The sequence below is a fragment of the Meleagris gallopavo genome, chromosome 1 (assembly GCF_905368555.1).
Source record: "Meleagris gallopavo chromosome 1, MGAL_WU_HG_1.1, whole genome shotgun sequence".
In the NCBI taxonomy this organism is placed as follows: domain Eukaryota; kingdom Metazoa; phylum Chordata; class Aves; order Galliformes; family Phasianidae; genus Meleagris; species Meleagris gallopavo.
In genome coordinates, this window is record NC_139404.1 from 128,276,106 (window position 1) to 128,288,374 (window position 12,269).

At 42.2% G+C, this 12,269-nt stretch overlaps 1 protein-coding gene across 4 annotated transcripts; it reads right to left on the reverse strand.

Annotated features, from left to right (window-relative positions):
* Positions 1-859: 859 nt before the first annotated feature.
* Positions 860-11,928, reverse strand: NIPA2 (NIPA magnesium transporter 2). 4 transcript variants are annotated; one of them, XM_085213443.1, is made up of 8 exons: positions 11,652-11,927; positions 9,479-9,535; positions 5,476-5,534; positions 4,933-5,155; positions 3,451-3,507; positions 2,992-3,082; positions 2,244-2,404; positions 860-1,840 (listed from the first exon to the last, which is right to left on the reverse strand). In XM_085213443.1, exons 4-8 carry the CDS (start codon positions 5,069-5,071, stop codon positions 1,203-1,205), a joined length of 1,086 nt encoding a protein of 361 aa, XP_085069569.1. In that variant the 5' UTR covers positions 5,072-5,155; positions 5,476-5,534; positions 9,479-9,535; positions 11,652-11,927; the 3' UTR covers positions 860-1,202. The 4 variants fall into 4 exon arrangements, with proteins under 4 accessions (XP_085069569.1, XP_085069572.1, XP_085069575.1 ...); XM_085213446.1 differs by lacking the exon at positions 11,652-11,927 and adding an exon at positions 11,228-11,581; XM_085213449.1 differs by lacking the exon at positions 11,652-11,927 and adding an exon at positions 11,105-11,126.
* Between the last annotated feature and the right edge of the window lie 341 nt (positions 11,929-12,269).

A 12,269-nucleotide genomic window follows, 5' to 3' on the forward strand; every position in this document is an offset into this window, starting at 1 on the left:
AAGAAAGCTCATAAAAGGCATAACTGTCTTATTTTAAATTATCAAACACAAGGGATCTAGAATCCAAAGCATCTATTACAATATAAAGTAAAATGTTACATGAAATTTTAGCCTGTTGCTCAGTGAGTCAGGCTGGTGTTTTGGTACTGGAAGTGGCAGCCAGCAGTCTGGTGCTACTGCTGCACAACCTGCAGTTTTTAGGGTCTTTGGAGGGCTGTGCTCTGTACCTGAACAATAGAGACGTGATGTTCCTTCAAACCAGACAGAAATTCAAATCCTCTTCTTCACCCAGAATTTCAAGGACCTTTTCTTGTTTGACATCTTGGTGTCTCCTCCACATACGAAAAGGAAGGCAGCAGAGTCAGTTTCACAGGTGGGAGTTGCTTGATTTCTGTCCTGGTAATAAACTGTACTCCTTAACATTAAGCACTGAAACTGACAAAATGAGAGCAGTAAACAGTTGGCTCTAGCCTTCCCCATCTACAGGAGGAATGCTGTTATAAAACTACATCACTAATACTTATTTTCTGCCTTTGTGAGCTTGCTTTAAAAAAAATAACCACTAGAACGTTTTGGATTTGTTTTTTTTTCTGGTCCACTTCCTGAAGTACTGACAAAGGCAGCAACTGCATTACTGCAAGCAGAACTACAGTTCTCTGATTAGGGTTGGTTTGTTGATGGAAATCCACCAGGTCTAACAAAGCCTCAGGTAAAAGCAGGACTTTCAAAGGATTACTGCTGCTTGGTTGTAGCTTTCTTTTGCCAAAGGCTGGAACAGCTCCCACTGTAATAAAACGTTACAGTCATTCAGCAGTCATTTGGGGCATAAGGACAAAGGATTCAGGCCCACTGCAATCCGTTTACCACCAATGCAGAAATAAAGCCATTTATTTCGGATAAAATTGTCATTAGTGCAATACATCTTGAAACAGAAGAGGGAAATGAAAGTATTTACATAACTTAAGCAACAACACCAACTGTGGTCTGAGGTCATTTTAGTATTTTCGTAAAGTAAAAATAAGGCAAATCAAAACCCCCTTCAGTGTTTGTGATCCAAACTAATAGAACTTAAAGATTGTCTACCCACACTGTTAAGAAGTACATGAGGTTCCAGACAAGCTCAGACATTTCACAGCAGGAAAAAAAAAATAAAAATCCAGAGTTACAGAATTGTTCTTCTCTTATTTAACAAGTAGATGTTTTCAGAAGGCTGACAGACTTCCATTTCTCCTGGCTGAGAGACTCTCTGTGGATTGTATTTCACTTACACAAGTAGAACTTTCTTCATCGTGATTAAAACAGTCATACGTGCTCAGCAAAGACCCATTTGCTGCTCTATCATCTTTCCGCAAGGAAACGGGCAAATTTGCTAGGGTGAAGTTAACATCTTTGAAGGCATGCAATAAAAAGATCCCCACGATAATAGTAAGGAAGCCACTGAAGGTGCCAATAATATCATCAGCCGCCATGTGTTGCCATTCCTTGAACAGGATAGCAGAACAAGTTAAAACAGACGTCGTAAAGATTACGTAGTAGATTGGAGTCACTATTGAAGTGTTGAATATATCCAGAGCCCTGTTCAAGTAGTTGATCTGCGTGCTCACACAGACAGTAAGGCTTAGCAGCAGAATCCAAGACAAGGGACGTTTCAGCACTGGTTTTCCTGCAAAAAGTTCCTTGATAGCAATGCCCAGACCTTTTACACAGGAGACTGATAATGCTCCGATCACAGAGCAAATAGTGATGTACACAAGAATGTTGGTCTGTCCATGGCGAGGTCCCACCACAACTATTAGAATTAAAGACACAATGACAACAACTGTTGCGAAGACCACAAAACCTGTGTTTGGGGAGAAAAGGCATCTTGTTATTTACATTCTATCAAACATCTTAGGGGTAACAAAAAAAAAACAAAAAACATTAATAAGGCGATTGGCTCAGCTTTAACAGAAAAGATCAGCAAGTTTGTCGTTATTCCACCAACAATGAAGTTAAAATAATTTTATTGTGACCTTGCTGAAATAAAGAAACTTGGGCACATTACCTTTGCCACTCTATCAGCCTGAAGACCCTATGGAATCACACTGCAGAACCTAAATCTCTACTCCACTGTGACAACGTGAAGCAGACACAGGACATCCTTCTGGTATTTGAGGTTGGTAATAAAACTCTCTGCTTAGAGAAGAGTAAGTACACGTCTCTCTGTATTAACTACTGAGAAATCAAGCCAGCATTTTTCTTACCTGGATCACGTAGTTTGTTGGACATTTCATCTAAAGTTTCTACTTCTTCCTCTTGTGGAGCATGAATTACCATCACAGTTGATCCAAGTATACTTAGCAAACACCCTATTTTTCCATGTAGATTAAGTTTTTCATTTAAAAAGAAGGATGACAAAATGGCACTAAGAAGAAGAAAAAAATGAACAAAACATGCAATCAGTAATATTTATTTGCTCATCAACTTACAGCTTGATTTGACCATACATGCCAGTTGCATACATAATGTGCACTTTTTAGTGAGCAAGAACACCTTTAATAGCCATAAATCACTTACAGCAATTCCACTGGTTAAGCTTTTATTCAAAATAGCGACATAGTTGATTTTCTATCAAGATACTTGCTGCAGGCAGAACTAACTTGTAGGATTTTGCAGCTCCTTTTTATGCTGCCTCCCCTGAACTCTGTATCGAGGCACTTGTAAGAATCATTTTTTAAAAGACAAAAATCTTGAAAATACTCTTGTGTTGTATACAATATGTTTTTAAAATGGAGAAGGCAACGGTTTTTCACATATTGAGGTGCAGACTGCCAGAACCATTTTAAAGCAGTCACTTCGAATTTGGAGAAACTTAGAGTTACTTCTGACATTTATAACTGCTCTTCATTTATAGTTAAGAACAAACCACATTTATTACAGCATATCTCAGGCACTTATAAATATTTAGCTTCACTCTCTGCAATCATATTGCTTTCTGTTAGTATTTCTTACCTTACAAGAACACTGAGAGCTCCTAGAGGAGTCACTAATGTAGCTGGTGCAAAAGCATAGGCAGCAAAGTTAGCTACTTCTCCCGCTCCCACTGCAGAGTAGTAATGATAACAAAAAAGAAGTTAGGGTGCCTTATGCAACAAACGTGTGAATCCATGCAAATCTTCTTGCACACACAAACATGCAGTAAGGGAACAAGGGAAAAATCTAATGGTGGGGTTGGGCTAACAGTACTTGCAGAATACAAAACCTCCATTACTATTTTCGACACAAAACAGGCTGGGGGACTACAACAGGCCCTAAAATTAATTCTGCTAAATTAGAAGAGGTGCTTTACTTTGGTGTCCATGTTGTATCTCCCGAGCCTGCTAACTGGAATCATGAACTTTTGCATGGAGGTATCTGCAGGCTACAAGGCAAAACACAGGCTACAGCATACATGAAGTTACAGTTACTTACTTGAAAGAAGTCCTGCCCACCACAGCCATTCCTTAAGGTATGCATGACCACCTTGACCTGAAAGAGTGTTTGTTACTCCATTAAAAACATACATCAACAAACAGCTAGCTCTGTCACTAATAACACTGCCAAAACATTTTTGTTTGCTCTTAAAAATACGGGCAGTCTTTACTATGTTTTTTATATGGTCTCTTGAGCTAGAGGAACTGAAATCATTGTCAAGCTCTAACGTGCAGATGCTTACAGCCTGCTTTGGAAACTGATTATTTATTTCCTTTTTATTAGAAGTGGCAGCGATGATCATACTTGCTTTACAATGAAAAACAGTTCTTTCAACTCACTGTAGCAACACAAAAAGCCAAGTTACACGTCTCAGAAAAACACTGTGGAAATCAGGCATGGCTTAGACAATCAACTACATACATCAATGTGAAATGCAGTCACACTTCCCCATTCCAAACCAGGCAAAATGAATTGTGCATCTCACTCAAAATCTTTCAGAAGCAGACAGGACTGGCACTAAATTAAAAACATTCAACTTTCTGAACGATCTAAGGATTCTGCAACTATCTGCATGCTCATCTCATGCTGCTCTCAAACCAATATTCTATTACAGCTCCAACTTAGTGTAACAATCCCTCATTTCCCTTACAGCCATTCAGGTGTGGGGAAGTGGCTTCTAAAATCTTTAAGACCTTAAGTTGTACCCTTCCCTGCTACAGGCAGAACTCAGACTTGGTTGCTACTAAACACTGCAACTATGAGCCTCATTTAGCAAACACAGGGACAGGCAGAAGGAAAACAAAGAATCTAGGTAATGCTAGTCAGAATTTTATTGTTCCAATCAAAACATTGACAGACTGATGAAAAATCAATTCCCAAAATGGTAACAGCTATACTGAAAGTGATTTAATATTGTTAAATTCAGTTCAACAAAATAAAGCTGAAAATGTATAAAGTGTCTCCATTAACATGGCTTTTTGTGTTGGTACTATATTAATCCACAAGTAGAACTGAGCACTGTTTAGAATGTTCCTGGCTTTAAAAAGGCAACAATGAGAGACAAACACTTTCAGCAGCTCCAGATAACAGACAACACTACAGCATATCACTACATGTGACTCTGAGTTTTCTAAAACAATCTCCTGACAAACGCAGTTAAATCCACCCTCTTAGGAGCACAGATGTAGTTAAGAGTGCTGGTTCCAAGTTCAATTTGCAAAATGAATTCAAACCTTACCTAACATGCAAAGGAATAGTTTATAACAAGGGTCCCTAGAGGGCACTGTATGCAAATCAAGTAGTATGTGTCACATGTTGAGTTAGCTGTATTTGACACCAAAGGGAAAAAACACAACAAAAACACTACTGAATAAATATTTTAGGTTCCATATACCTAAAAGTAAGAAGGAGATCATAAATTCAGTAATCTATTAAGCAGCAAAACTGGAATGTCGTCAAGCTTCTTAAACATGCATTTACCTGCTCTCATGGAGCCCTTCCTAGCTAATCGGAGAAGGCCTTTCTTTTTCAGGATGAAACTCCCTCCAATAAAGATGCTGGAGCTCATAGCCAACACCAGCCCAATGCAGAAGTCATATCTCCCACGGGCTTGGCTCATCTCGTAAACTTCTGGGGACTGTCACATTGATCAACGAACAGTAGGGCTTCTGTTACTCAACACGAGGTGATGCAATACTGAAACCTGAGCAAAACAAACACATGATTAAAATGGTGGAAACGTGTAACGTACAGAGGATTCCTCAGCAGTTCGTGTGGCTGGTTCTTCCTGAGAATGGCCTATGGAAAGAAAGAAGCACGTGTAAGCTTGACTCACGGATGAGCAACTAACATCTTTATCTGGCCCAGAATATAAAAATGGAAGTCTCAAAACATAAAAGCTTCCCAGAAAAGAAAGTAAAGGAAAACTTTTAAGTGATGCGATTTATCTTCTTTTTCCTTATGTACACAGACCTGTGAGCTGCATAACAATTAACTGACAACAGCAAACAAATAATTACTTACATTGAAATTAGTTTGTCAGAGAGCTTGAGAACAGCCACAGCATTTCTTCCATAAACTCACTAGAAAAAGTGAAAGAAGAGCAGAAAAGGTGTTAAATTAACATCAATTTGCCTGGCACAAATGAGCCTGAATGTAAGCACGTGCACATACCAGCTACAAACAAGGAACAAGAAAATGCCTGTTTGTTGATGCACTGTACAAAGAACTTCCCACACCTGTATGAAGCATTTTTCTGCTCAGCTACAGTAACTATGAGCTCTCTGCTGAAAAGCACCCACCCAACCTAAGCCTTAGTTATGTAAGACCTTCAATGACAGCTTAGCAAAAAGTACTAACTAGACTGGAGTAGAAATGTAGGTTTTACATACTCATCCTCTAGCTCAATACTGAAATTCATTTCAGTACATCCTTTCTCCTGTTATGTACTGCAATGAAAATCTCCTGGATTTCATCTAATATGTAAGATTGAAATTTAAGATATCTGTATAAATCCCTTTAAAATGAAAAAAAAACCAAACCCAAAACAAAACCCAACCCAAAGTCCTTTCAAGAAGATTAACGTCTCTCTAGTACGAAAGGAAATGGAAACTATATTTAGGCTTTTATTTTAAGGCTGCTGGTTATTATGAACATTCAGAGAACTGGCTGAAAGGAAGAAAACACCTCTAGATAAAGGTGGTTTTATTTCCTGGGAGCACGAGTCACAGATTTGCATTTATTTCCCCAAGCAATCATTTTCCAGATAATCAGAAGAACCGCACGTGCTGCACGTTGTATTAACAAGCTTTTGACTCAAGAGGGAAAGGGGGCAAAGAACAGGAGGGAAAAAAGTGTTTCCATTCTGGTGCTCATTCAAGTCATGGAATTCAGATTCTAATACTGAGAGACAGCAGCAGCAGCCTCCCCACATAGGAATACAGTGCCAGCATCAAGGCAGTCCAATACCAAGCACCAGGCTCTGGCAGAGGTGGGTGTACCAATGCAAGCCTTGGACTTGTTAAAAGCACACTTCAAGTCTGCCAGGCAAGCTCACAGCTCTGACTCCTGCTCTTGTTTCTTTAAATTCATTGCTTTCTTCCAACACTACCCTTCCCTTTATGCTCTTGCTGCCAACTTCCATTAATTCACTCCACTCCTAGGAAAACCCAGCAGAGAACCACAGGTAGGTTAACATTAAAAGTGAACACAGCTCCCCTTGTTTGCACCCTTTTAGGCTGTGAAAAAGCAAAGAAAAGCAAACTTATTCCATAAACACTCGACACAGCACTATCTAAAAAGCTACAAGATCGGCAGTTCAAAAATCTCCAACTCTCTCAGACTATCCTTACAGAAGTTTTAGTGTCTTCTTTTGTAGGAAAAACTGAAATAAAAGAACGGCAAAGATCTGCTTTAAAAACCAACACAAACAACAAAAAAACCTGAAGTTTTTCATGCATGATTCAAAGACACCTACCAAGCAAAACTCCAACAAAACTCATGAGTGAGAGAGCCAGACCACAACAAGTCACCTCAGAACAGCTCCAAACATTTCCTGGCTTTGAATCACCTCTTCTCCCAGGAAACAAACAGGACCCGAGAAAATGGCCCCAAGTTGTACCAGAGGAGGTTTGGATTAGACATAAGGAAGAACATTTTCTCTCAGAGAGTGGTCAGGCACTGCAATGGCCTGACCAGGGAGGTGCTGGAGTCGCCGTCCCTGGCAGTGTTCAAGAGGCGTCTGGATGAGGAGCTACGAGATACGGTTTAGTAGCTTGTGGTAGCAGTGGTAATGAGAAGATGGTTGGACTAGATGATCTTGTACATCCTTTCCAACCTTGTGATTCTATGAATTCAGAAGAAGACCAACAGAAGCTACTCCAGTTATATTACCAGTAAGAGTAATTTTACTGGTGTAGTTTTTTATTAAAACAGAACTCAAACTGACAAAATCACCTTTCTTCGGAGGAAGAATCTGATTATTTTTTCACATTGCTGTTTTTTCCTGAGCTCAGTTGCCCTCACAGATGTGGCCAGTCCTATTCTGGCTTGGATTGGAGTGCTGTACTTTCATGCATAGTTCACTCATGTCTACCTTCACTGGCCATTTCTGCAGCAGGGTTGTGGCAAACCCAGCTCCTCACTGAAGAGATCTGGCTCACCAGGAGGGAAGGAAGGTTGCTGGTGGTTTTAGTTGGACTTGGCACTGTTCTGCAAAGATTCTTTAATTGAATTCACAATTGATTTTAACACTGAGTATATCTGTGAAATAGCACAAATAACAGGCAAAGCTGCTGACAAGCTAGAATGAATCACATAATCATAGAATGGCCTGGGTTGAAAAGGACCACAGTGATCATCTAGTTTCACCCCCCCTGCTATGTGCAGGGTCACCAACCAGCAGACCAGGCTGCCCAGAGCCACATCCAGCCTGGCCTTGAATGCCTCCAGGGATGGGGCATCCACAACCTCCTTGGGCAATCTGTTCCAGTGTGTCACCACCCTACCACAAGGAAACATTTCTTTTCCCTCTTTGCTCAGAAGTCCTTTTCTCTCCACAGGAACACAAGGTACAGAGCTTAAAAGATGTTAAATATTTATTGTAACAAATTAGCTACATGTTCAGAAACATTAGACGTGATTTTGTGAGACGAAATAATATTTTACATTTAAAAGTAGATAAGTAAGTATGAGGGAGTTATCAGCCAAAGAAAATTAATTATCACCTCTAATTGTTGTACTTTATATGAAAGCAATAATTACAGTCAGTAAAAATTAACATGGTGGATTGTTCTAACTTTGTCTACTTGGCCACCAGCCCTCAAGAGCTAAGTAGACTGTCTTTTCTCTGAGAAATAGCCTAAACGTACACTAAAATCTCTGAATGCTAGAATTCTGGATTTTCTCTCTGATTTTTTTTAACTGTGAATGAGACGATGTCACTAAACTAAGGCAGACCTTAACAAGCCATTTACTTCAACCCAAGTACAGCATCACTTAATGCTGTTCCTCACAACAGGCAATTCAAACACTCTTCTCCAAGGAAGATATTTATGAATGAAACTTTACATAAACATCACAGGCATGCTTTGATGTTCTGATGTTTGTCAGGAACTCTCTCATTATCTGATGATCTTCATCTAGATCTTCCCTTTGACTAACAAAACCTATCACAAATGTCCACTCTGGGCTTGGAACAACGTACGACTCTGTCACTGCAGGTCAGGCGTTTGCTGCCTTCCGCTGCGCTGCCCTCTGGAGCCTCTCTCAACAGCCCATGCTTTTTTCTCAAGTGCAACTCTTGAAGCTGTGCACTGTATTTCAGCTGAGATATTATCACTTCCACAACACAATGGAAGTCTTCTTCCACTCAACCCAAAATGAGTGGTCTTTTTTTCCTGCACAGTCAGCTTCAACTGCTCCAACAGCGTCACCTCCAAACTCTTTTCTGCAGAACTACTGTTTTCTGAACTGCATTTGTTCAGCCAGTTCCACCTGGCTGAGCGTAATAACTTTCATTTTCCTACAGAAGCATCTCCTTTTACAGAAATGTTTCCTGAAAATATTCATCAGCATTTACTCACTGGCAACCCTTCCCTGCTCAGTGCCATTAATTACCACTCTTGTTTCGGCCACACCACCAACACTACATGACTCACCAGAAGGGTTTTAAAACAACAGGCCTGTTTTGATACGACATTACTAAGAGTTACCCCCAGGTACAGCCGCTCACAATTTTTTTAAACTTTTCTGCTGTCTTTTCAATTCTGCTCATCTATAAGAGCTCCATGAGAAATTTTATGTTTCTGACTTTCAAATAAGTGCACCTGCTTAATGCCCTCCCATCCACAAAACTTTATGTGGAAGAAGAGTGGGTTCAAGCAACCAAAGCTTATAACAAGTGTACAGTGACTATTATATGTTCCCTTCTTCCCTTCCAGAGGCATAAATCCATAGGAACCAGAAACACCCCCTAACAGCACAAGTGTTCAGTAATGTACCCTTTGGAGGCTTGTTACATACATACCAATTTGTTCCAAAATCCAGAGGCATTCGCTTCTTAAGTATTTCCAATGTTAGGTTTCTAAAATATAAGTTAATAAGAATATTAATTGGTACATTAAGAATTCAGCTAGAAAACCCTGATGTCCATAACGTAATGCTAATCACACTTTCATGCATGACACACAGAAGTGCACACAGTCTCACCTATGCTTTACAAAGGGAGCTTACACTTTTAAAAATGCCTGAGTAACAAAGTAGAGTGATTTTCCAGTTCAACATTCCCTACAAACATCTCATGTGGAACCTCACAGTTCTTTCATCCCTTTGCTTTTCACTTCACTAATTGAAGAAATTAACGTGCAATCCAAGCCGTTCCTTAGGAGGGAACATGCTAAAAGTTGAACTGAAATACTGTTGTCATCCCTTCATATTTGTTCAGTAACTTAAATTCTAAGGCACTTTTTTATTATAAGAAAAACTAAAGTTTTAAGCATTGGCTTTGGTACAGTGAGCTTTTAAAAGATGTTCATATACAGAACTCTTAGGTTGGGGAAAAAAATAACAATGCAGATATTCTCAGTAAGATTCCTTAAATCTGCAATACACAGCTAACTCTGTAACCCAAGTCTTCTTCCTCAGTCACGTTATGCGTACTCATGAACATCTCTCTGAGACATGGGGGCAGAGAATACATAAAGGACGTAACACACAATTCAGACTTCAGAGCTGCTGGTTCAAATCTCAGTCACGTGCACCTTTAAAAGGCCAAGATGCATGCCATCCAGAGCCCAAGGAATCCAGAAAGTAGGAAAGAGCACCTCCAATTTTGCAGCGCAAATCTAATTCCAACAGAATCAGATCGCAGAATCATAGAATGGCCTGGGTTGAAAAGGACCACAATGATCACCTAGTTTCAACCCCCTGCTGTGTGCAGGGTCACCAACCACCAGACCAGGCTGCCCAGAGCCACATCCAGCCTGGCCTTGAATGCCTCCAAGGATGGGGCATCCACAGCCTCCTTGGGCAACCTGTTCCAGTGCATCACCACCCTCTGAGTGAAAAACTTTCCCCTGATCTCCTAAAGCAGAGATAAAGTTTTTCAGCTTTGTCCATGAGAGCGCAGTCTTATGCTTATTTTTAAGTATTACACAAACGTGGTAAACAAGGACATACACTTTATCTTAATATTATTATTATTTTTTTTTACAAAGATGTCATACAAGCGTTTAGATAACACACCAGAGGCACAAGTGCTCAAAGCAAAAGACACACCAGTTTCAAAAAGCCCATTTAAGAAGGTTTTTTGAGCAGTAAGGAAATGTACTCCTTTAATATAGTATTAATAAAGAAAAAAAACAAAGAGCATTCAATTTTAAGTTACTGGGGGAGAAAACAAGAAAAAAAATCCATTCTTTACCTTTTTGTACATCTTATTCTTCCTACGCTATTTATACTTATCCTCCTCTATATAAAGAACAATCCTCAATTGCAGGACTTTCACTAAAACAGAGCGTTATTCATCAACTAAATGACTACAGCGTGTTTCGTAGCTGCTGCCCTCCTGCCTGCATTTCCCAGAAGTCTATCAAAACGGACCCAACAGTCAATGACACAACCTCCTCCATCCCTGCTGCAACTATTTCATTACCTCATTCTCAGCCAGATGACCAAAGTTCACTCAAGTCCCACCTTGAGCTTTTAAGATAGGCAGCCTCGCGTTTCACACAACCTAAAGACGCTCCGGGACTGAGACGCCACACGCAACCCTTACCTTCACAGAACGGAAACAAACGCAAAACCTCCCTTCACACCTCACACCGAAGCCGAGCCCGGGCTGGGAAGCTCTGCTGGAGCTCACCCGGCACTCAGCCTCGCACCGAGTCGCGGAAGAATCCGTTCATCTCCACGGGACGAACGGGGCACCGCGAATACCCCGTTGCCAGTCTCACGCACGCAAGCACACGTTACCACGGCCAGGCACGGCCCACCCAGGCCTGCCGGCTCCTCATACACACGGCTCCCGGCACGTCGGCACCGGTGGCCCGCGGTTCGACCCCGAGGCGGGGCGGCGCCTCGCGCCCACAAGCCCCGCCCGTCGGAGCGCGAGCGCCCGGCCGCTTCCTCCCCCCGCTCAGCCCGCCCCCCTCCCCCGGCGGGCCGCGAGGCCTCCACCGTCCTCGTCTCTCCCCCTTTACCTGCGGTCGCCGCCCCTCACGCTCCCGTCGGGAGGAGCCCCGCGGCTGCCGCGCGCGGAAGAGGAGGGGGAGGCCGGAGCGGGCGGTGGGAGGGGCCAGCCCCTACGCTCTGCACCGCCATGAGGTGAGGGGATGGGAGGGTGAGGAGTGACGGCGGGCAGCTACAGCGAGAGGCGAGGGCAGGCGCCTTCCCAGCACTCGGCTGTCCCCGCCCCGCTGGTCCCGGCAGCGCCCGCCGGAAAGGGCGCGGCCGCCTCGCTCTGGGCCGGGCCGCGCCCCGCCCGCCCCGGTCACATGGCCTCTCCCGTAAGCCTTCCCTTCTCCTCCCTGAGGGCGCAGTGTGACGTCAGAGCCACCGGCGGCTGAGGGCCGCGTAACCGCTCGTCACCCTCTGGGCGAAGGGGAGAGCTGCCTCAGCCCGGAGCGGGATGTAACTCCACTTAGGAACGCTATTTCTGAGCCGACTTTGTTGCCTTCTACGGGCAACTTTTTTATATTATTATTTTTAAATAAAGAGCCATTTAGTACATTGCAGAATATTTCACAAGAAACGTGTTTCCTCACAGCCACACATCATTGGTTAAGATTTCCTACCCCAAACATCCCTTCCAAAAATCC